The 26229-nt window shown below is 40.6% G+C and overlaps 1 protein-coding gene across 1 annotated transcript; it reads right to left on the bottom strand.

Moving 5' to 3' along the window:
- On the bottom strand, window positions 1-25024 carry LOC147525164 (D-xylose-proton symporter-like 2). Its single transcript, XM_086605582.1, has 14 exons — window positions 24661-25024; window positions 24462-24559; window positions 23871-23949; window positions 22707-22766; window positions 22524-22590; window positions 22309-22433; window positions 17979-18080; window positions 17420-17788; window positions 17287-17334; window positions 17021-17083; window positions 15689-15769; window positions 15347-15445; window positions 337-474; window positions 1-236 (listed from the first exon to the last, which is right to left on the bottom strand). The coding sequence occupies exons 1-14, from the start codon at window positions 24712-24714 to the stop codon at window positions 105-107; spliced, it is 1515 nt and encodes a 504-aa protein (XP_086461708.1). The 5' UTR covers window positions 24715-25024; the 3' UTR covers window positions 1-104.
- Window positions 25025-26229: the final 1205 nt, after the last annotated feature.

The raw sequence follows: 26229 nt of genomic DNA on the forward strand, positions 1-26229 counted from the left end.
TAGAGAGTAAGCTTTCTTCAATTAAAATAAGAAGTACAAAAAGAAGAGTTTTTGGTACAAGTCATAACTAAAGTGTTTAAGCTAAGAAATTAAGTACATAAGTTTTACAATATTTTGGCCTCAATTTCCTCCAGAGTGAGTCCTTTTGTCTCTGGTACAATGAAGAATATGAAGATAAGAGCAAGAACAGCTATTACTCCAAATACAACAAATAACATTCCAGTTCCAATCAATGTCTGCAATGAAAGTATGGAATTACAAACAGAATTAGTACTGAGCCAAATATTTCTATAGTGAGAAACAAAGAACAGGGAAGATTCTCAAGACACTAATTACCTGAAGAGGGGAGAAAGCAAATGTGACCAGTGCATTAGAGGCAAAATTTATAAGAACAGCTATGCTCAATCCACGGCCTCTCAGACGTAGTGGGAAAATCTCCGAAATCATCAGCCAACCAATAGGTCCAAATGATAACTGCAAAATTATTCCTTTTAAGAATGTATTCTAAACCATAAAAGTATAAACCTAATTAGAGGACATAATCTACACAGGCATGGAGATTACATAAACACCCTGATCCTAGCATGGAGAAAACACAAAGTACAGATATGGTTGCCAAACCGGGAGTTCAGGTTTTTGTGGAAAAAAAAGAGAAAAGAAAAACCCCAATATAACTGAGCAACCTAAACAAATTCTTTCCTGAAACCTAGAAAGCAGGGATTGAATACAAGGTTGTAACCACCAAATCGGAGAGAGGGTCCATGGGAAGATTTGATTAGCAACGTGATCATGCATTTGATGCATAGATGCAAGGTAATCATAAAGGTTTGCAAAAATATTCCTAAATCCTAATGTCTCATAATACACTATTCTAATTTGGAGTTCCTTTTGATACTTATCTTGTTTTCACATTTAGCAATCAAAACTTAAAGAACAAGGCTCCAACTTTTCGGGGAAAGTTAGTGCACCATTTTACTTCTCTAGTCTATATAAAGTACAAGCTTGGAAAGTTTTCAAGAGAAAGAAAAAACTGATGACATAAGATGATATTGTACTGTGGGCAGAGTTTTTCTCTTATCATGCATTAGTGGTTGGTGTCAGTTTAGGAGGAAATGCAAAGGTGTAAAACTACGCAGCCAGTGAAAGAGCAAAGAGAAAAGAATCTGAAGCAAGGTGCCTTTTTGGAAGAGAGTATGGAGCACATGTGGCGGAAAGACATTTTGTTGTACTTATTGGTTGTGGAAATTCGAAACAACCATAACAAACTCCAGTAAGAGAGTGTCATTATTATTATACTTGACATTGAGAGACTTCCAGAAGAAGCAAAGGAGAAGGAAATTAAAAAGAAAAAACCCTCAAGGTTTATTGACGAAGAACAAAAGAGATGGAGTCATGCAGAGTATGCAAGCTTTGCAGAGAAAGTCATGGAATTGGTGTAGGATAGTGACTCAAGAGGAGAAGCTGGTGAGGAATGTAGTGTATCTGGAAAGTACGATAGAACTGGAAGGAAGTTGGAAGGATGATGTGGGTACCACAACGGAGGAGGAGGTGAACACGAGAAGAGAAGAAGTAGGTGAGGGGACTGATAAACAATGAAGAAAAGGAAGCTCGTGTCCAGTTTGGGGTAAACTCGGGTGCTCAGGTGAACAAGAGCAGGAAAACCTTGTCAATCTGATACATTAGAAATTGAGGAGGGAGGAAGACAGGATGATGGAACTTTTAGAGACCAATGAAGATAGAGATGACTTTGATGATATCAGCGATGAGAGTGATGAGGATGACGAGGAGGGTCATGTTAATCTTAGCTGTTCAGAGGAGGTGGGGACGGAGGAGTAGGATGGTGGACTAGTCTGGTGGTTTCTGGTCTAGGTGGTGTTTGGGTTTTTTTCTTTTAGGTTGTATTTTCTTTGTTTTTGTTGGGAATGGGCCAACCACAAGTAACCTTGATTAGCTGGCTGGGGTATTGATGTAACAGCCTAGCTGTTTATAAACATGATTAATTTTTCTTTATCAACAAAAGAAAAAAGAAAAAAAGAAAAAAATTATAATTGGCCTGTGGGCTGAAGGCATGCTGAAATGTGCCAAAATGCTTGCAACCTCTTACGAGTACCTGAAGGCATGGGACACCATTCCTTTATTTATATATTGAAGCACAATTTTCTTAAGAACACTAATTACATAAAACTAAAGATGGAACAAAGAAGAAATAAGACGGTGCAATAAAACATTATCAATGCACGAATTAAATATAGTAGTGAAAGTAAGAGTCAATATGGCAGCGCTAATTATCATTAGCAACAGCATTACTCTGACTATTTAGTTCAACTTTGGAGTTTTTGTGCTATACTGCTACTTGCAAAAGGAAAATGCACAGTTCTCCTAGTTTCATAGTCATTTTCAACTAATCTGAACCAACTACACTAGGGGTGTGCATAAATCCGATAGACCCGACAAAACCGACTGACCCGACCTGAACCGTGCCATATGGGTCGGTTATCTACTTGATATCGGTTCGGATCGGTTAAAAATATGGCAAAACCGATTAAGTCGGTTCAGTTGTCGGTTTATATTTGTGATAACCGGAAAAAACCGACCCGACCCGCCTATATACTAATATATTAGAATATAAGTATTTAATTTAATGTAAAAGTATATATACTATAATAAGAAGCCACGTCCTAACCTAATAACTTATAGCTTACACTTTGTTTACAGCAAACAGCCGCCACCAGACCCTCCATTTCCCATTATATTCTTTTGTTTTTTATTATTTGATTGATTCTCCCCATTTGATCTAATAGGTTCTTATTTGATTCACTATTTGATGTTTATTTATTGGAATGATACTTGTGTTAACCGAATTTACATGCTCTCTCAATATAGTTTTTCCTCTCCCTTCTTTTCTCCCCTTTCTTTTTCCCTTTTATATCTCCCCCCCCTCACTAACCGCTTTTCTCCATCACGATCTTTCTCTACATCCCACGATCGCTGCCTTTCCACATGTCGCTTTAGGTATCGCGGCTTTGTTCCTGTGCTCCTGCTTCTTCTTTCACTATTCTGCTTCCCTTGGGTCACCGAATCACTCCTGACCACTATGGAGTCCACGCTCCTTTAGGGTTTCGCGGACTGGATCCTGTGCTCTCTCTCTCACCTTCCTTACACTACCTCGATTCAGGAGACATGTCATCTTGATGGCCATGAATTAGGCTTATACAAATGCCCCCTCTTGGTCCAAGGAACTCCATGGAGAATCAAGTTCGAGGGGCCGAGATACACTACGCCAATTTGATCCGCGGCACCTCATCCTCATACCCCTTCCCTGCCGGCGTGTGTCCTTCTGACTGGCATGTGTTAATCCTGACTTCACTCGCGTGCTTCAAACGCCACCACGCGTCATGATTACCTGCAGAACCTGACTCCTCATTTCTTGGCCTCCACGCATCACTAGACCTCTGGCTCCTTTCTTTTGGCTCTTCGGATTTTGCACCATGGAAATTACCCCCATGCCCCTGGCGCTTCAAATCCCGCTCAAACTCTTCCTCTTCTCTCCAACTCTATTTCATTTCCTCATTCATTCAAACTCCATCCACACTTCTCCTTTCATATTTTCTATGCTCCGATCAACTCTCTCCCATTCCTCTACTCTTTCCCGGTGATACCCCCCTCGCTTTCGCTCCGGTTTCCAAAGCCTCCTTCCCCTTTGCCCGCTGCTGCACTCACCATCAGGTTTGCTCTTCTCTTTATTAGTCTCTTTCCATTCTTTTCCATACAATGTTGGCTATTCTCTGATAATCTCTGACCCGCACACTTACCCCTTTCGATCCTTCACCCTCTTGCATCCACCTCTTGTGCTGTTTGCATTATGTCGGCTACTGATTCGGCGGGCTCATCCGCCGTCAGATCCGCTGGATCAGAGTCCCCACCCTCTAGGTCAAGTAGCCCCACCGCTGATATGTCTGAGTCCGCAGCCTCTGACTCGGAGATCCCTGCCGCTGTCCCTTCCACCTCCGGGAGAACATTTAAACTTCCTCCGCCTCCATCCTACTACCGCAAACCTAACTTAGACGCGGTCAAAGCGGCATATGGCATCCCTGATGACGTGATCTTAGAACATGTCTCAGGAATCACTCACTTCCCTCACCTTGTCACTCCTAGGCCGGGAAGCCTGGTCGTTACAATAGGCCAAATAGTGGCGGCTGCGCTTCCCCTTGTCACTATTGGATGTGGAGGTATACAATCACTTCAACATTCCGCCCTGCCAAGGTATTGGCAATTTTTTCTAGCGTGTCATGTATGCCGCCAACTTCTATAACAAAACCAACTCCCCCAAAATTCAACTTCGCGATATAATCGCCCACTATTATATAAAGAAGAGCACCAAGTTTGGGAGTGTAGGCTACCAATCCTACTGTAGCCTTCCGCGGAAGAAGTCATTCGTTCTCCGCATCACTACACAAGGTGTGGCACCACTACCCCTTGTACGTGTCAGGGAGCTTTCTGTCGGTGGACATACCTCCTGAAGTTTCTCTAAGGCATTTACATTTTCTCCAGAGCGGTAAGCGTAGTTGGTCAGCTTGTATGTCTTCTTATTGTTCTCATTGTTGTCATACTTAATCTTCTTTGATACAGGTTGGAGATCTGATTCACATTCTCACATATACGCCGGCGTCCACTCAAAAGTCTTCCAGAAGCTCCGCGATCTAGGAAGTGATCAGTGCAGCGTTCTCGGCATTGATCCTGACAAAGGCACTCCTCTCCTCCTGAACCCCACTCTCAAAGATTTCCGCAAATATCAAGGCCCTTTCTATCGTCTACCTCCTCCCAAGGAAAGGTTACCCAGACCCTCCCTCCCCGCCCCCAAGACTAAGAAGAGGGGCTACACCAAAAAAATCTCCCATTCCCAAGCCGCGGCCAAACGAGCTGCGGCCTCCCAGTCACACCCTCCCAACCCCAAAGGTACCCCCACCTCTTATTCTTCCCTGGCTGGGAAGACGATTCTGAAAGTCGCCGGGCTCTCCCTCAGACTCCCCAGACATGGACGTTTCGAAGATGAAACTGTGGGACAGCAACTCAGAAGGTGAGCACCCTGATCCCGCGGCGAAGAGTCCACCAGCCAAAAGATGCAAGACTACTGGTACCACCGCTGCCCCTTCTGCCCCAGCATTAGTACTGCGGCCAATAGCTCCCCCACGCCGCCCAAGCAAGGATCCCATGCCAGTTGGGCCCGAAGTCTGGCGTCCTGAATTCAAGGCTAGGGATCGTGTGGTCACTACCCGAGACCCGGCCCTAGACAATGCCACGGTGGCTGCCACACTGTTCTTTAGCCCCAATCTTCCCCGCGACCAGGCTTATGGTGACTCTGGCACCTTCGCCGCTCACCGTGCTGCTATCTATACTGGCTGGGAAAAGGTGTGCCACTTTCCACTCTTGCCCTGGTGCTTTTTACTTGTAACATATTAATAGCTCTTTTGTGTTCAGCTAAGCTTGGATATAGGCTACGTCATCCGCGGCCTGACCAATACTCTGGACACCCTGGATACTGTGAAGCAGGAGATCAACGGACCTGAAGGTTTGAAGGCGAAATATGCCCTCCTGGAAAAAGATCGCGATGACGCTTGTCTTGCATCTCTAAAATCGCACAAAGCGCTCCAGTCTACAGAAGAAACTCACCGCCAACGGATGGCTGACCTTCAGGCCCAGATGGAAAAGGAGAAAGTAGCAGGAGAGGCAGCTGCTCAGGCCGCCTTTGACCTATCCCTGAAATTCACCTCTGAGCGCTTCCGCGACTTAGCGGGGAAGAAAATTGTTAGGGAGCTGCAACGTTAGCTGGATGAGCTCACCACCGCTTCGGAGACACTGCCTCCCCTCGCCTCTACTACTGCTGCAGACCCTCTGCTGCCTCTACGGGACCCTCTGCTGCCTCTACTCCGGCTGCATGAAGGGAACCTCAACACTGTCCTTGTGATAGATGATGCTGTTGTGGTGGAGATATTCGGGCTCACCCCAAAAGGAAACGGCGGTGAAGATCAAAACCGAAGGAGACGACCGATGACCAGTAGCTTGGAATTAATTTCTCTGTTCTCGTTTTGAATATGTTTTGCTTTCCAACCCTTGTATGTATACTCACTGTGTCCCGTATTTTTTGGGTGCTCCCCCGCCAAAGTAAGCACATTTTGCTACTTAACCAGCCTGATGTGGCACACTTTTGCTAATATTTCTTTTAAATCTCTGTTCTTCCACTTTGTGTAGAATGTTAGCTAAACCCCTAACTCGCCCCACTCAATACTCAAAATTACCATTAGTTCCCAGCCGCAAAGATGGTTGGGGGAGCTCATTTTGCCTCCAAGTTAGATTCGGACCTCCCCGTCCGCGAAGGGCTCAACCCCCCCGCTGTCTCTTTCAGCCATGAAATCGATGGGAGGCTCAATTTGCCCCCTGCCAAATTCCGGACCCCATCGTCCGCGAATTTCAATCAACCCTCAATTTGCCCCCCAATTGGATTCGGGCCTCATCGTCCATGAAGGGCTCAATCTCTCTATCAACCGCTGGCCGGTTAGAGCAACTTCGGTTGCCCCAAGTTGGATTCGGACCTCATCGTCCGCGAAGGGCTCCTCAACCCCCATCTCTATCAACCCGGCCGAGAAGCTAGGCTGGGCAGCTCAATGTCCCCAAAATTAAATTCGGACCTCACCGTCCGAAGGGCTCAACCCCCGTTGTCTCTATCAACCGCAAGTGGGTTGAGGCAACTTCGGTTGCCCTCAAGTTGGATTTCATTCATTCGCAGCAAAATATAATCAACAACTTGGACAAAGTTCACTCTCTATTCATGGATAAAATATGCAACACAATATATCATTATAAACTCGAATAACAATCTCTAAATGCGAGTGAGCTTGTCTTTGTTTAAACAGCGGTTCATGGTATCACTCGTGGACCCTCTTCAACATTCTGACGTTCCAAGGCGCCTCGTAATGTCTTCTCCCATTGGAGTCTGTAACCGATAGGTTCCGGAGCTTCCCTTTTCAACCACTGTATAGGGCCCCTCCCAGTTGGGCCCCACTTTTCCATCACTCTCCTTCCTGGTGGCCGTGGTCACTCGTCTCAGTACGCTGTCGCCCACTTGGAACTACCGCGGTTTCACTCTCTTATATTATTGCCTCTGCAATCTCCGATGGTACTCTTCCAACTTAATGCGCACTGTATCTCTTCTCTCCTCTGTAAGGTTCAACTCTGCGGCTAGTATGGTCTCGTTCACTCCTTCCACAGCCCTGGTTCTTGCGGTGGCCACCACCATCTCCACTGGAATCACTGCCTCAATTCCATATGCCATAGCAAATGGCGACTCCTGAGTTGAAGTTCGCGGAGTTGTTCGGTACGCCCACAGCACATGGTTCATTTCGTCTGCCCAGGCCCCCTTTCGATCCTCCAACTTTTTCTTCAAGTTATCCATTATGGTCTTGTTTGAAGACTTGCTGACCATTCCTCTCAGGAATGTAAGGGGTCGAGAATCCCTGCTTTACTTCGAACGCTTGGAGAAAGTTTCGCATCTTACCCCCTGTAAACTGAGTCCCATTATCCGCGATTATGGTATGCGGGAGCCCAAATCTGCATATGATATTCTCCCACAGAAATTTCTTTACTTGTTCTCAACGCCACACCTTCTACCCATTTGGTGAAATAGTCGGTCGCGGCCAGCATAAACCGTCGTTTGCCGCTCGCCATAGGTAATGGTCTGACAATATCCAGTGCCCACATGGCAAATGGCCACGGGCTATACACCTTATGCAGGGGCTCCGCTAGTGCATGTATCAATGCTAAGAATCTTTGGCACTTCTCACACCTCTTGGCATACTCGGTGGCATCTCTCTTCATGTGAGGCCAAAAATATCCCTGTGATAACAACCAGTGAGCCGTCGTTCTCCCTGCCGAATGGCTCCCGCAATCCCCTTCATGGATCTCCCCCAAGACCTCCTAAGCCTGCTGCGGCCCTAAACATTTCAAGAGTGGTCCACTAATATTTCGTCTGTATAGGTCCCCATCCAGCAAAGTGTATCTTTGGGAAACCTGTTCCATTCTTCTTTTCTCTCGTTTGTCTGCGATCTCTATTCCTGACAGAAAATCTTTTATGGGATTCATCCACCCTGTCTCGTCCTCAATGGTTAACCAAACCCCTTCCTCTTCGGCGGTACTTGGCTTGCTTTACACCCTGATCTCAATGGATCTGCCTTCGGTCCCAGGCAGGACTGCCACCACATATGCTAATGCGTCAGCATGTTTGTTTTCTCCGCGGCCCAGATGAGCAAATCTGATCTTAGCAAACTTTCCAGCTTCTCTCTGTAATACCTCTAAATACTTTGCCATCCTGGGACATCAGGCAACGAACCCTCCGTTCATTTGGCATATCACCAAGTTTGAGTAAGAATAAACTGTCAGTTCGCTCACCCATAGATCAGCAGCCAAACCCAAACTAGCTATCACTGCCTCATACTCTGACTCATTGTTTGAAGCTGCGAACCCCAGCTTCATAAACAGCTCTAGACGATTATTCTCTAGAGTAACCAATACCACTCCAATTCCGTTACCTGTGTCAGTCGTGGATCCATCTGCGAAAACCCTCCACTCATTCCGCATATCCCAAGGGTCCAACGGGTCGTGGCTGGTGTCGCCCTCCTGTTCCATAACCATCTCTTCCCCCCAAGTAGGGTCCTCGGCAGGGAACTCTACCAGGAACTCCGCCATAGCTTGTGCCTTTTCCGCGGTCCTAGATCTGGTACTCAATATCATATGAACTCAACACCACCACCCATTTCAACATTCTCCCTGATTTGTCAGCCTTCAATGCTTGCTTTAGAGGCAAGTTTGTCACCATGACAACCGAGTGAGCGTCGAAGTACGATTTCAATTTCAAAGCTGAGAAAACCAACGCCAAAGCAAATTTCTCGATCCTGCTATATCTGGTCTCAGCATCTAACATGGTTTTACTTGGGAAGTAAACTGGCCTCTCTGCCTTGTCCACCACTTTGATCAACACTGAGCTGATGGCGTACTCTGACACTCCCAAGTATAGATACAATTTTTCCCCTTGCCCTGGTCGCGATAGAATCGAGGCATTTCCTAGATATAACTTCAACTCTTGAAAAGCACTTTCGCATGCCTCGGTCCATTGAAAGTCAGTGGTCTTCCTTAAGAGTAGGTACAGTGGTCTACACTTGTCTGAAGACTTCGAAATGAACCTGTTAAGGGCCGCGATTCTCCCTGCCAACCTCTGAACCTCCTTCACATTCTGTGGTGACTACATTTCCAGCAGAGCCCTGATTTGGTCCGGGTTTGCTTCTATACCGCGATATGTGACTATGTAACCCAAGAACTTTCCAGACTACACCCTAAACGTGCATTTCTTAGGGTTCAACATCAGCTTGTGTTTCCTCAGTATAGAAAACGTTTCCCTCAAACCCGTCAGATATTCCTCCTCGGTCGTACTCTTTTCTACCATATCATCTATATAGATCTCCATTCCCTTTCTGATTTTGCTCTCAAACATCTTCTCCCCTATTCTCTGAAATGTTGCCCCCGCATTCTTCAGTCTGAAAGGCATTCAGGTATAACAGTAAATTCCCCCTTTTACTATAAACGCGGTCTTCTCCTGGTCTGGACCGTACATAAACACTTGATTGTACCCCATTGACGCATCCATGAATGAGAAAATCTTGAACTCGGCGGTTCGATCTACCAACTCATCGATCCGCGGCATTAGGTAGCAATCTTTCGGGCACTGCTGATTGACATCCGTGAAATCGACACACATCCTCACTTTCCCATTTTTCTTTGGTACAACCACTATATTTGAGAGCCATTTTGTAAATTTGCACTCGCGGATTATACCGGCCGCTTTCAACTTCTGTATCTCTTCCGTACTCTTTTGCGCATACTTTGCGTCTTACACCCTCATCTTTTTGTCGGACGGGTCGGACACCTATCTCTCATATATGCACTGTGCGCGAACCCCGGATCCAAAATTTCCACCAGATCCTTTATAGACCACGCAAAAACGTCATTGTTTTCTGTCAGCAAGGCAGTCAATTGTGCCTTCCAATCCTCCGGCAAATTTGCCCCTACTGACACGAATTTCTCTTCCTCCTCATCCCCTATGTTCACTGTTTCAATCTCATCCATCGTCTTTCCCCCCATAGGGACTCCCCCGTCTGAGGGTGCAGTCTGTAATTGCTATGCTAGGGGATCATCATTCTCCGGCGTTCCCTTCTCGGGTACGCGAACCAATTCTTGGACCGCCACCTATTGTATATTCTGAGCCGCGGCCTGGTCCCCTCTTATCTCGTTCATTCCCCCCTTAGTTGGGAAGCGGATCACCTGATAACAAGTGGAAAGGATTGCCTTCATCTCATGAATCCATCTTCTTTCCAAGATCGCATTGTACTGGGAATTGGTGTCTACTACCATGAAGCGGGTAAACACAGTCACCGGTCCCGCAGTCACTAGTAGCACCAAGTCCCCTATTGGTTCTGTCATGCTGCCGTTGAACCCAAACAAATTCGTCTGGGGAGGCTTCATCTGCTTCTTTTCAATGCACATTTCTTCCATCGCGCCTCTAACCAACAAATCCACTGAACTTCCACAATCTATCAAAACCCTCTTTACCATGTAATTACCCACTGCTATTGTGATCACCAACGCGTCTTCGTGCGGTGAGATTACCGCTTCAAGTCCTTTTGGTGTGAATTCTATCCTCCCGTCCCTCATGGTGGTCCCCAGAACGGGCCGCGGAACAGTCGACACCTCATTTATTTGTTGTAAGCTGGTCATCCTTACTTTGTCCCTGTAAGCATTCCTCCCCAACGTCTCTCCACTAATTGATTGTTCCTAGGATCCTGGTCTCTGCCTCTCTCCGCTTTGTGTCTCCTCCCTATATGAACCACCCTCCCTGACCGCAACCTTGCCCCTGTCTTTCCGGTCATCCTGTTCTACACTCTATACTAATTTCTCGGATTTCCTGGGTTCCTTTGTATTTCTCTGCAACATGTCCTCGTAGCGTATGTATTTTTCGACCTTTGGATACAACGCGTGTAACGTAGTGACCTCGATCTTGGACACAGATTCATGGACCCTAGATCCCTGCTTCAGACCATGTTGAAACGCTATCACCACGGTATGCTCATCCAAGTTTTCCACCCTCAGCGTCTCTTCCTTGAACCTACACAGAAACTCCCTGAGGGTCTCGTTGGATCTTTGTTTGACATTAAAGAGATCCGCGATGTCGACTACCCTCCTCTTCTATTGAATGAAATGGTCCATGAATGCCTGTTCCAACTCCTCGAACCTGCTTATACTCCGCGACCCTAATCGATAGTACCAGTCCGAAGCTCCCCCTTTCAAGCTTGCGGGAAACATCATGCAGCGGAGTCCATCATACGTGTTCTCTTGCCAAAGCGGCATCTGCTATCTGAAATGGTGTATGTAGTCCGCCGGATCACCCTTTGGCACCTCAGAGTTCCAGATGAAGTCTGCTAACGGATTCTAGTTAAGCCCATGCCACCACTTTCTTCGCCGCCCCTTGGTTCTCCCTTTCCATTGCACGATTTGCTTCTCGGTCTTTTTCGATCATGGCTTGGACCATCTCCAGTGTGATGCCTCCCCCTAAATTTGCTCCTGGTTCGCGAGGGGTTTCCCCATGCAAGCCCTCCACCTCGCTATCTTCAGGCCTTCTAGTTTCCCCCTCTCCTTGTGTTTCCCTTTCCTTTCTCAGATCATCATTCTCTTCTCTCAGCCTGACTATCTCTTCTTGTAGGAGTCTAGTTGCTTCCACCGCCACATCCTGGACTTCCTCCCCCGTTTCTTCCATCTCCACACTCACTGTTTCATCCTCAACAACCTCAGCTCTCACTTTTTTGGGTCTCCCTCTTCCCTTCGCTATCGTAGTCATACTATTTTTCTCTTCTGAACACTAGATCATAGGCCTCTCTCTCGGTCCCCACTGACGGCACCAAATGTGTTAACCGAATTTACACGTTCTCTCAATATAGTTTTTCCTCTCCCTTCCTTTCTCCCCTCTCTTTTTCCCTTTTATATCTCTCCCTCTCACTAACCACTTTTCTCCATCACGATCTTTCTTTACATCCCACGATCGCTGCCTTTCCACCTGTCGCTTAGGTATCGCGGCTTTGTTCCTGTGCTCCTGCTTCTTCTTTCACTATAATGCTTCCCTTGGGTCACCGAATCACTCCTGAACCCTATGGAGTCCACGCTCCTTTAGGGTTTCGCAGACTGGATCCTGTGCTCCCTCTCTCACTTTCCTTACACTACCTCGATTCAGGAGACGTCATCTTGATGGTCATGAATTAGGTTGATACAATACTTTTTCGAAAATCCATTTTTTGTTTTTCTAGATCTAATTTAATGGGGTTGGTTGAATGGATTTGATTACTCATTCTTTGCATTTTTCGGAAACCCATTTTTGTTTTTCTGGATCTAATTTATAATGGGGTTGAATGAATTTGACTACCCATTATTTGTATTTTGCTCTTTGATTGAATGTTTTTCTAGATGCTTTTGAGTATTTGGGGTTTCCTTAAAACTTGTTTCTGAAACTTCAATAAGTTATATGATTGCAAGTTGCAAGCGAGAAGGTGTTGGAGTTGCTGGCAAGAAGAAAGTATAGCTAGATATCAGATCGGGTCGGTTAATTTCAGTTAAACCATAACACAGTCCGGTTTGGATCGGGTATCGGTTGTGTGTGAAATTGGTAGGGTCGGTTTCAATTCGGTAAAGTCCAGATTCTCGGTTCGGTTCGGTTATTGATAAACATAAACCAAAAGAATTGGTTCGGTGATCGGTTTTAACCCAAACCCGACCCGACCCGTCCACCCCTAAACTACACCCACATGTTGGCATCAGAACAATAAGAGGTGAACAAGTAAGTGTGATCTCACGAAGTCAATAAAACCTAGTAGCTAATGGAAGTACATGGGATAGATACAAAACAAAATAAATAAACTAATGAAAAAATAAATTAAAATCATAACAAATATAGATAAGTGGACCTGGTATTTTCATGCTGATAACTAAACAAAATGTTTTAAAGCATTTTCCAAACTAGAACTGCTACACATAACAATGCGATATCTCACCAACTACTTTTATTACTCAATGCTGATAACTAAACACTCTTTCTTTTGGAGTGTATTATTTATCATCATCAACATCATAGCCTTACTCCTAATATTTAGTTCTAATTGTCCTAGGTCCATAGTCGCTTTCAAATACTCTTAACTAACTGCACCCAGATGTTGGCATCAGAAAAATAAGAGATAAAGAGTTTAGAGTGAGATCTCGTGAAGTGAATGATCTCGTAAAGTGAATAAAGGGCTACTTCATGGTAAAATTACAAGGGATCAACAAAGAAATCGTAACACTATAAAAAGTGGCCTGGTATTACACAATGCTGATACTGGCATCCTTGGTGCTTTGGTAATTGGTACCGTAACTCTCTGCATCTTGAAATTTTTCTAAATGAGTGGTATCAGGCTTCTCATGCTAGTGTTTCTGCATATGAGCTTCTCATTATTAAATATGCCGCTGATGTGGTTAAGGATATATCACTTTCCACTTCTTGCATTTTGTTGTATTTGTTTTGGTAGTTGTTGTAGAACTGTCTTTGATATAGTACATACGGCGTTTCCTTACCATTTTACAGATTCTAGAGGGCCTTATAGTACAACTCTATGGAATGGGACTATTTAAGGATGGGATGAGTGTTCTAAAGGGGTCTCTTTTCATTCAAGAAAGGGTAGCACTATATCTTTTGGCACAACATCTTATTAGGATAGGACCACTTCGTGAACGGACCATATTTATGAGATTGCATCCATTTAAATACCAATATAGCAGATAATGTTGTTAAAGAAGAGAATGAAATAGTTCAGAGGTGGCTCAAAGAACAAGTGTAAAAGTTTATGAAACCAGCTTTTGCTAAACTCCTGATAATCTACCAAAAGGGTAAGGACTTTGGGAGGAAGATGATGCCGTGTGGACTTAAAAGTAAAGTATAGGCAGTGAAGTCTTTTAGGGAGTCATTGGCAAGCTACAAGCTGGGAATCTGCTACAAGAGCATGAAATTATCAATACCTTTCCCCACAAAAGAATTTGGGTAACCTTGATTCCGATCGCAGTTATCCTTTTCACTTGTATGCCCTATCCTGGATAGATCCAAGAGATTGATAAACTCAAATTGTTTTAGAGTTCTATAGGATGTCACCTGAGGGGATATAGGGTGTAGATTGAAATAGGGCATCTCGTGAATTATTTGGGAAGCTTCAATCATGTAAAACACTGTTATTTTATTATATATATTGGAGTGATACAAGATCGAAACCAACTAAGACTCTATCCTCGTTTTCTCTCTTCTCTCTCCATAAATTTCTTCTCCATTAACAATAATATAATTTTACTGAAAGGATTTGGCTTTTGTTAACAAGTGCTCTTTTAGTAGCAATTGAGGTTAGGAGGTAGATGACACCCTTGTTCAATGTCCTTCAGCTAGAAGAGATTGGGATCCCTTCTCTTCAGTTTCATTAAACCTGGGCCCGCCGGATAATATAGAGGAGGTTATAGGGAATGATATCAATATCCACTCTATCACAAAGGGCTAAGTAGATGGCTGATCACACATACTGAAAGCCATAGTTAGGGTGTCATGAAATGAACGCAGTAGAATAAATTTTGAACGAAAGGCTAGATACTAACTATCCATTGATGGAAGTCTAAGAAACTTTATATGATTGATCTAGGGGTGTCACTGCACTTAGAAACTTGAGGTTCCCTGATTGCTTCTGTAATAGGGACACCATTGTCATGTAATGCGTTTGGACGTAGAGTTGTAACTTGTAAGTGCCTTCTAGCTTAGTTGGTAAAACCTTTGGGTGATGATACCAGAGGTCTAGGTTCGAACCCCGCTACACACTATTGAGCTACTGATCTCTTTAAAAACAGGCTTGCCCACACATTTTTGGCAGGTGCAGACTAGCAAAGTCGGTAAAACCTTTGGGTGATGATACTAGAGGTCTGGGGCTCGAACCCCGCCAGCATCAAAGAGTTACTGATCTCATTTAAAACAGGCTTGCCAACCAAAAAAAAAAGTTGTAACTTGTGAGTGGTAGACTTTAATTTTAGTATCTTCACAAGGTAATCCTACCACAACCGGATTGTTACTTTTGGAAATGGAATATATCTATCATTAACAAAATGTATCTACAACTGCTTCCTAAGAAAGTATTCACATAAAGAGCATATGAGAGGATAAAACATAATAAAATATAACCAAAAAATTAGATACCTGATAACACCCAACATACAACAAAAGGGCGACCACAGCCAGCACCGGTGCGTTATTTAGGAATGTGTAATATGATGCCAATAGGAATAATGAAATTACCTGTCAAAGGGGGGAGGGATTGACATATAATTAATGAACGGATATAAGAGCTTTAGATTATAAATCCTAAACTGCTTAAGACCGAAGTTACCAAACGGGCTAGACTTTCATGCCTGTTTATTTCAGTTGAGATTAACTTTGCATTTAAACTTCTATCAGTCTCATGTTGCAGGGGTATATCTAGTGATTTCACTCATTAAAACAAAATTTATCATATGATCCCAAAGAGATGCAAGAACTTACAATACCAGTGACACCTCCAAGAAGTAAAGGTCTCCGGCCAAGTTTGTCGACTACAAGAACAGCGATTCCTGTCATAATCAACTACAAGAAGAAAACAAGTAGAACAATTATAAACTCAGAGAAGATAATTGCTGGAGAAAATCTGCCAGAGGGAAGAAAGCAATGAAGGGTAGAGTTGAAATTACATACAGAAGCAAAAGAAAAGAAGGCACACTCCAGATATTTATATGAGCCTATGAAGTTCATATTAACAGAGTCAAAGGACTTGGAAGGTGTCATATAAGATGTGAGATTTAGGATTTTTTCCTTCAACCATTCTAATCATGTATCATTGCTTTGTAAACAGGAACTATAAATACAGAATTCTTTTTCCTAAACTTCCGTTTCACGTCATATGCATTACTAACGCAATACTGCCTAAACTACCACCTTTCCACTTGTTTTACTAACATTATTTCTATGGTACCTATTTTATTATTCTCTAGTTTGACAAATATGTTTATGATAAACTTGGACTACCAAATACCTTTCACAACAAATTTGTATGATTCTACTGTATGCCAGATTGCTAACTAGGATTTACTTCAAATCTAGCCAGCCAAATGGAGGGATCAACTTATTCACCATGCACATAAGCATACTCCTACAACAAATTCTTGAGATTCTACTGTCTGCCAAATTGCGAAGTAGGATTTCCTTTAGAATGTAACCAAATGGAGGACTAACTTTTTTCACATACTGATTGAAAAGAAACATGTGCCTACTTGCCTTTATAATTTCCCTCATCAAGACTCATTTGTTAGATTTGTTTGGTATAGTTGGCTCTTAATCTTCTTTAATTTTTAAGAAATATATTAGAGATAGACTAAATTGTTTACCTATTTCATCAAGTACTTTAACTAATGTTTTATCTGATATTGTTCGGTCTAAATATTTATTCCTCTTTTGGTTCCCAGAGTCTGATTCATAGACAACTGGCCCAGGTCATGCAGTGACACTAATGTACATGCATTTACAAGAACATCCATGTCTTGCCATCTTGGCACACAATATACATCGAATGCTGTTGGACTGAACACAACCAACACACATTCTGAGGTAAACCCAGAAATGAGAGTGCAAAATCCTAGATTGTTTCATTTAATATGTTAGCATTGCAATATCTAAATAGGGAATTCCTCGGCAGTCGGATCTACCATTTTAGTATCAATGGAAAGTTAAAGAATGCAAGTGTAGTAGATGAGGCTTCGTCATTTGCTAACTATCAACAGTTACACTATGAAATAACTGTCACTTATTAGTAAAGTACATTTGTCTAGAATACCAATATACCTTGAGTAGACCCAGAAGGATCGAGACCCTAGTAGCATCAGATGCTGCTGAAAACCCTGCACTCTGCAAAAAAGAGAGAATAAATGTTGAGCACCATTCAGTTCCGAGATCCTAGATCATTCGTTGTTGTTAGCCAATCAAATGACTAGATGTTATTAAGATCAGATGAAGTGCCCCTCGGTTTGAGGTGGTACAGATATAGGCATTGAACCCACAAGCATGGATCATGTTTCAATTTCACAAAAATATCAGATACAACAATATACCTTAAGAATTGTTGCAGCATAATAAAGAACACTTGGCTGCCCTGTAATCTGTGAAGCAAGCAAACATGATATAAGATCCGAATATCAAAAGTTTCACTAATGATATGCCACAGCTTATTTTATTGATTTTTACCTGCTGAAATAAGACTAAACCTCCACCAATGGTAAGGGCTTTTAAACATTTTCCTTGAAAAATTTCTCCTAGTGAAGCTTGTTTTCCTTCGTCTGCATAAGAAAGCTCAGCCAGAATCTCGTCTATTTGTTCCGGCGCTGAATCACCAATAGCTTGACCCCTGAGCCGACACAAACAACATATGGCAGTTTCTCTGGTATCTGGTAGACTTCCTTTTCCCTGTATGGCACATAAAAGCAGCCATCTAGGGGATGGGGGTAGCCACCACATTCCAACTCCCATAATAATTGCTATAGGAACACTGGTTCCATACATATAACGCCATCCTGAAATTATACCAATCTCGAGACTGCCAACTGTATAACCCAACTGCATAATAAATCTAGGTACTCAGTATTTGCAATTTATAGAGGTAAAACATTTTTCTGGTATTCACGAAAGAAAATATGAAAGGGGACAGGAAGATACAATTTCATGTTTGTTTAGTTTCTGATGAAACTCCATCAAGAAAATTCGAAGGATAATATCAAATACTTAAGTACAAAGTTGACATACTTACTAGCATTCCAAGAACTATAAAGAACTCTTTAAGAGAAATCAGCCGACCTCGTATTTGACTTGGGGCAGTCTCAGCAATGTACATTGGAGCAGCATGCATTGCCTGAAAGGGCAAAAAAAAATCAATATATGTGTCCGTCAAATAGAAAAATTACCCATTGAGCTATAAGTTACTATATCTGAGAGCATATAGCATCCATTGTTCAAAGTTCAGAGTCTCCAAACTTTACTGGCCAGACTCCCAGAAGGTTTAGATGAAATTCAAACCAATTTCCGTAATTTTGTGTTTCTGCAGAATTTGTATTTATATCCGATCTTTCCACCTTTTCCTTGTTTTTCAGTCTAAACTTCAAAACTTTTATAATTCAACAAAACCTATAAGTACACCCTTGAGAATCCTGTATTTTACAAATTTGCATTCTTTCTATTATAACAAACATGTAGATACTTGAATGCAGAATGCCTAATACATATTTTTATTATTATTTATCAGTAAATGCCTAATACAACGAAAATCTAATTTGTAAGAGTTCTATGGGAGTATGGGACATTTCCTGAGGGCAATCAAGGGCCTTGCCTTAGATATAGATCACTCCAAGACATGGATTACTAAAGATATTCAGCAAAATCTCATGATATTATGTAATATACCAGCATCTAACTTGAATAAAAACGGATAGTGACTTCACAAAAACACAAGAAGTGCTTTCCTTCGTACTTTCTACTTGTTCTTCCCTTTCTACATTTGTATTGTTGTTAGTGGAGAGGAAAGAGAGAAAGAGGATACACCACTTATTAGTTTCGGCACAGTATCACTTCAATATATATATATATATATATATATATAAAATAAGAGTTTACAATAATAGAAACTTCCTAAAATATTCGGGTCGGGGACGCTGCCCCTAAACCCCCAATGGACCATCCGCACACAACGAAAGTAGCATGGTCCTCTTAGATCCTCTCGGGAGATGTCCTCTTAGAACTCTAACAGTGTTTAAGGGACCTTCTCTTTCGGACATATAAAGTTCAAAAACAAAAAGAAGGCCAACATAGACAAATTTTAATTTGAGCTAGACTTTCAATGTTTGGATACAAGATTCCGAAAAAAGTTTCTATTTGAAGTCTTGCTTGAACAACCACAATGGTACTCCAAAATTATGAGATAAGGAGCAACTTTACTAAAAAGAAGATTTACTGCAAGTCCATTCTCTTTATAGTTGATTTTTTTTTCCTTTGGAGGATTTCTTCACAAGAAAGAAAATTGAGTAGGAGCCCTCTACAAGAAGATATGGACCATCTTCTAGTATTGCATCAGTTCAACTGAAGTTAGGGAGATTTTCTGTCCTGTAAAAAGCCATGAGCTAAAACCATATAGCATTACAAAAATTTTGGTATTCTCATCTTATCATTCATGTTTTCTCTGATAATACCAAGTGGTTGTTGGAACACATCCTAAAGGTAATTATTTGGTCTTTGTGGAAGTAAAAGGAAATTAAGAATTTTTAAACAAGACAAAAGAAACTTGCAGATTCATCAAAGGTTCAAAGATTTTCTCTTTGACGAGTATGGTAGAATCTCCGCACTTAAAAGGCTTCGAATCAAAGCAGTGTTTGAACAACAAGGATTCCATCTGATGTAGCGTTTGAACAATGTGCCACAGTGGTACTCCAAAATCATTGGATCATAAGCCATAATGATGTACACTGGTTATGCTGAGTTTTGGAGCGTGTTCATGGAATCAAATTTGAAGACGAATTATTTCAAGCCAAGGAGATTGATGCAGGAGCATAGCTGCTGACATCAGCATGATGATATCAGACTTGCTGGAAGACAGTTCTATTCTAGTTGTTATGCTACTTTATCACTAGTTTCTAAGTCAGGAACCATGTTTTAATTAGGATTTAGTAATATGATTAGAATTCCTTTTAGTGATTCATTTTCTATATAAACAATCTAGAAATTGGGTTGTAGACACTTTCTGTAGTGTCCATTTTCTATAGAGAAACACCAATATTTTCTTTTGATTCTACTCCAATTTTAGTGACACGTCACTTATAGGGTATACCAACTGTTTCTAAAAACTCTTATTTCTCTTTTTTACCCCTTTCGTTTCTAACTACCTAATTTCTTCCACAAATAAAAAGAAGCCCAACTACTCTTTCATCTTTGAAGTGATCGTCATTGAAATAAATCTCAAGAGCTTGGCCTAGAAGTAGAGAGAAAATAGATACAATTGCACCAGCAATAATGGCTTAATGTAGGCATGTGGCACTTTGATCGAAGCGTAAGTGCTCGACACAATGCAACAATGGCTAGCAACGAATCTAATTTGTAAATAAAGCTCTAACCATTATGGTTGGAGAGATCAAATTTGTTCATAATATTGATTTGCTTTGCGTGAATATATATTGAAAAGTGTTTGAGTAGATATAGATTGTTTGAGTTAATTTTTATTAGAAAATCTACTGTGCGCAGGAGAGAGAGTGGTGTAGTTAATGCAGGCCACTCATCACAGCAAAAGGTGCGTGTGTATTGCATCACGAAGTACTGTGCAAGGGCCCAGATTCACCGGTGCAGCAAGCGTGCTCTAGAACTGCTAAATTTTTATTGGTATAGAGCAGTTATTTGTTTCTTGGCATTGGTGAAATCGTTCTTTTCTTCTCATCACTCAATATCTCATACGTTTCCCATATTCTCTGGAAATTCTCAGTAGCCATTTCCTTCATCTAAAACTTAAGCATAAATATATTAATAAAATAACAGGGAGTGACTCTCCAGGACAAAACTGCCGAAAAAGTAACTCTCAAGGACAGCTTTTTTTTCGTAACTCACAAGGACCGGGTAGATGAAAGGTCAAGTCTACCCTTGACGAAAAATAAAAAACGGATCGGGTAGATGAAATGTCAAGTATACCCCTGACGCGAAATAATTAACGGCCCTGCCCAGACAAAACGACCCGGTGTATTTAGTATGAACAATCATTGTTCATACCTTTAAGCAGCATTGTTCATACATTAGCTATGAACAATGAGTGTTCATACCTATTGGAGCTATGAACAATGATCCAATAGGTATGAACATTGATCCAGTTATGAACATGGATTGTTCATACCTATTTGGGAGTATGAAAAATCATTGTTCATACATCAACAGTGTTCATACATCAAACATGAACAATCATTGTTCATGACTACTTTGATTTCAAATATAGTATGAACAATGAGTGTTCATACCTCAACATTGTTTATGAGCTATGAACATTGATTGTTCATACTTGCGCATACATTGTTGATAGTCCTTGGGTATGAACATTCAATGTTCATAGTTCATAGTCCTTGGGTATGAACATTCAATGTTCATAGTCCTTTGGACTATGTTCATAGTACACTAGATATGAACATTCAATGTTCATAGTCCTTTGGACTATGTTCATAGTACACTAGATATGAACATTCAATGTTCATACCCTAATGAACAATCGATTAAAACCTGGTGTCGCGATAGATTTGAAGAAATAACTCGATCTTCGATCTCCACTAAAAACGCAGCGCGCAGTGTAAAGTAGTTTCTGAGTTTGAAAATTTCTCTGCTTTAAATATAACACGGAGGGGTTAAACTAGTATTTTAAAAAAATGGAAAATTTCACAGAAGGGTATAACTGGCATTTAAAAAAAGTAAAAGGGCCGGTCCAACTTATTTTGTCCTTGAGGGTTACTAAATTTGAAATCGTGGGTTCGTGGGTTATTAATTGCTAGAATTTGGTGTTGTGAGTTACTTTACAAAATTGGTGTCCTCTAGACTTCCTTTTCCCCGAAATCGGCCCAATTTCTTGATAAAATAATCATAAGGTTGATAACACTTCGATGTTTTCCTCATTCACTTTTAAATGGAAATTTGAAGAAATCGGATGAAGATGAACCCACTACTCATGGCGTTTTTGGTAACTGATTAAGTTTGGGATTGGTTTGCAGGTAGTTGCTACTAATATAAAAAGGTCAAAATTGTAAATTGCAATCCGAAAGTTGAGACAAATGTCAACTTTTAGTTTTTGTGGATGAAAAACAAAATTTTTCTTACTTCTTTCCTATGACCGTAAGAATTCTCTATCTGTGTATCTAGACCCAATTTTCTGGGGATAACCACAAACAGAGGCAGACTTGATATTTATTAATTATTAAATGGAATAAAACTGTTTCAATATTGAAACCAGTTTTGGGTCTTTATTTCAATTACCACATCTAGTTTTTATATGTATTATACCTCAAATGATAGAAAAACTAGAACAAATCATAAAGGTTTGACAATAATATAATGATAAAGTAAATTACCAGTCCAATTCCCATACCAAATACAAAGCGTCCAATCACCATAGCAGGAAAGTTTGGTGCAAGAGCAGTTACTAGAGCTCCAATAAGATATAACAAAGAAGACAGAATCAACTCCCTTCTTCTACCTTCGATAAAAAATTGCTTCTTTCAGATTAACATGTGAAAGTTATGATTGCCTTTCTGATAACTGAGACCACAAAGTATAGACAACAAACCTAGGAAGTCGGCAATACTGAAGGCCATGACAGAGCCAATTAAGGCTCCATATAAAGAACCACTGACCTGTAAGCAATTTAAGCACCAAAAAATCAAAGAAAGAAAATGATCGTGGAATTGTCAACACACTTGGAGCAAACAGAAAAAATTGTACAACTAGAATCAAAGATGAGATCACTCACAATCAATCCAACTTTCACAGAAGACATGTTATACCATGTGATCCCGCTCAATGTGGCTGACTGAAAAAATTGAAAGTATTGATTAGGGAAAGTTTAAGACAAGCATGTACATTTGAACCACTTTCGTAGAAAGAATTAATTTACTTGATCTAACAACTGCTAATGGTTGAAAAATCCAGCCATCTTTAGTTTCTAGATATCTTTTTTTAACAGCATACCTCAATCACTCAATGTATGAAAATAAGAACAAGAAAAATCTCCAACTTCTTATACCATTACAAATTTAAGGCTCATTGTAAGTATTGTTTCTAAACATAAAGTTCTGAACGGAGTAATTTGACTTAATGCACAAAAATAAGGGGTGGGTCCTTTTTGAAAGGCATCGTAAACATAAAACACTGAAGACATGTATACAAGATCTTAAAATTCATCTCCTGTCTTCCAACTTCGTGAAATGAGTTAAGTTTCAAGTTCATAGGTTATTATCTCAAAGTATTAGCAAAAATAATAATAAAATACACAGACTGAAATGACATATCTAGAGGCATCTGGCTAGAGCAGAAGAGAAGATTTTTGAGGACATTGCTCTATCTTTAGAAGTGAGCATTAGGGTTGCATAACCCTTTGCTCGAAATAGGAGAACTCAAATATGTCCTTTTAACTTGTTCTGTATTCAAGTGGGGGTGGATATCACCTCAAAGTGCCTCAGAATGTTGAGGCATAATCCTCAAACTCTATGCCAGAGGCTACCCATAATAGTTTAGTTCTGAAGTGTACACCTAAGAACAAGTTAACGCAAATATAAAAAGACACAGTAGGAAGAACTCAACTATTACATTTAAACTACCAATCCAATGCTTTTTCTACTACATTAAAGCAATAATATCATTTCAAGTCATTATCTAAGTTACATTAACACGGATAGGTGTGTCTGTATCCGACACAGATAAGAAGTGTCTTACACGGCGAAATCTCAAAAATTGAGGTATCTCACATACTGTCCGGTACAGACACATTGATACGTATCCGACACGGATTATTTTTGACACATGGCGTGTCCATGTTACATAGGTCATTATCAACCACTGAAAGCATTTCTTACTATTTAATTTTAAAGAAAAAAGGGTCCTTCTTATAGTCTAGAGATTCGATATAACTCAATACCTGTAAAGAAATTGTAGCACCAGATGTAGCACCAATGTCATAACCATACAGCAGTCCTCCAAGAGCTGGGAACAGAAACCTGGAAGCTCATCAAGTTACACGCAAATTTGAAGGCAAGTAAGGAGTGAAGAGTGTTTTGAAAGCAAAGAACGTTTAGTATTTCCTATTATCCCCACATTGGTTTGCAGACTTCCCCACGAATTCAAGGAATATACATTATTAATCAGTCATTCTTTTCAATTAATTTGCTTTTCTGTTGACAACCATATGTAGAAATGAGAAATGGAAGCTTAATCCTGATTCACATTCTGAAATTTTGATCTAACAACTGATTTCTCAAAGATACATATACTAAATTAACAATCTAGATACGTGGTAATCGAGACACAATTGTAGGTGGGACCGAATCAGATTGTAATTGATCATGCTAATGAATAAGATGTCATCAATATGATGGTATAAATCTTAATGCGCAATCATGAGTATATCAGATCAAATCTTTCTAGTTTCTATTGACAAAACACAGTTCAAATAAACAATAATAATAATAAAAAATCAATAAATGAGAAAAGAAAGAAGTAGTTTGATTACGGGAGGATGCAAGAAAGAAGAGAGTAGGTGTCAGAAGGGTTATTAGATTCAAGAAGACCCTCTCTTGCACTGTCCATCTCCTCAAATGACTTTCCCGTCTGCACCAACAAAACAACCAATCAAATCATCACTCAAACTAAAAAGTAGTAAGCTATAAGTAATAAGTAGAAATAGTAGCACCATATATAAACTAACTAACCTTGCCAAAGAAAGAAAGGTGAGGCCGCTCTGGTTCAGATGACTGAGTTGCCATTACGTTTTTGTTGATGCAACTCTTTCTGTGTGGAGAGAGAGAACAACGTAAGTAGGGCTGGCAATGGGTTGGATCGGTAGCTACCTACCTCCACGTTGGGTATATTAAAATAAAATTAAAAATTCACACAGCTATACACGACTCGTCGACTCCTTTAAATATGTTTTCTACCCTCGTGGAACAAGAGGGATTCGTTGAAAATATATCAGGGTTAATATATTACTTGCAGCATTACGCATAGTACGACTAATGTGCAGATGACTATGGTGGCTCTCAAAGCATGTGCTACTCTACTAATTAATTGTTAATTGTACGAATTTCTGAAAAGGGATCATTTAAATGGTTTTCAACATTTACACTTTACAGTATATGTAATCATATTAATCATAAATTTTTTGGGTAAAGTGATAAACGTAAAACACATCTTCCTCAATTAAATGTTTATTTTTATTTAAGGAGAATTTTGACTTAATCTCCCAAAACTACTTAGCGTTTTGACTAAATCCTCTATTTTTTAAATCATTTGAGTTTACTCCTCATTTTTGTCCTCACAAGATAGGGTTTGGAGTTTTGTAAGTTTTGTATAAAGCTAAATCTATGGTGCGCGAGATGTACCGAAACTAATGGCGCACATTTTCTAGCCACACATTTGTGAGGGTAGAACCGGAACAAATCGGGTGAACAAGTTAATGCAACAAAAAAGTAACATAAACTACTATTCTGGGTGAACAAGTTAATGCAACAAAAAAGTACCATAAACTACTATATGTTATAATCGATAACATAGTTTGATGTAAATTAACATTGTTATGTCTTCTAGGGTGCGCTTGTTTGCATTAATGAATGTAAGACATGTTTACAAAGAATACGAGGTTAATTGAGAATATAATCATATCGCTACCTCTAATCTTATTTCTCACTATATTGACAGTAAGGTAATACCCAATTCCTCATTACTAATCATCCATTACTAACAACACAATGTGTGTGAATATTTTGATTCCTCTAAGAGTTGTTGTTAACCTAAAAACAAAAGTGAAAGAATTGTTGTGGGTGCTAGATTCGTTCTAATAGGCTCACCAAAATTTGTCTAGAATCCAAATTCCCTTGGTTCTTTTATTGATCTCTGATTCGATTAAAATGACTTATGTTGTTACTTCCAACATATCTGTTACATTTTAGTGCCACGAACGACATACAAAAAAAATATGTGTTTAATGGATATATATAATACATTATGGTACTAATAACATATTATAATAGTTGGATATTATTTGTTCATACCACAATTGGACTATGAACAATGATTGTTCATAGTTATGAGCTATGAACATTCTTTGTTCATATCACAATTGGACTATGAAACGTAACGTAATAAGGTCTGAGCGTTTCGCGAGGAATATGTCATAAACAGTAACATAACATTATAGTATGACAAATACAGTGTCATATCTATCTGTGATTCTAGCGCGTATGATATACTACCAAACGTATATGTTATAAAATGTGACATAA

The sequence above is a fragment of the Coptis chinensis genome, chromosome 1, assembly GCF_015680905.1.
Source record: "Coptis chinensis isolate HL-2020 chromosome 1, ASM1568090v1, whole genome shotgun sequence".
Taxonomy (NCBI): Eukaryota; Viridiplantae; Streptophyta; class Magnoliopsida; order Ranunculales; family Ranunculaceae; genus Coptis; species Coptis chinensis.

Coding starts and splice junctions, on each gene's coding strand:
- LOC147525164 (XM_086605582.1), bottom strand. CDS start 24,714: ATGGCAACTCAGTCATCTGAACCAGAGCGGCCTCACCTTTCTTTCTTT. Junction 22,591..22,706: donor CTGTGAAAGTTGGATTGATT/GTGAGTGATCTC, acceptor AATTGCTTACAG/GTCAGTGGTTCTTTATATGG. Junction 475..15,346: donor TGTATGTTGGGTGTTATCAG/GTATCTAATTTT, acceptor ATAATTTTGCAG/TTATCATTTGGACCTATTGG.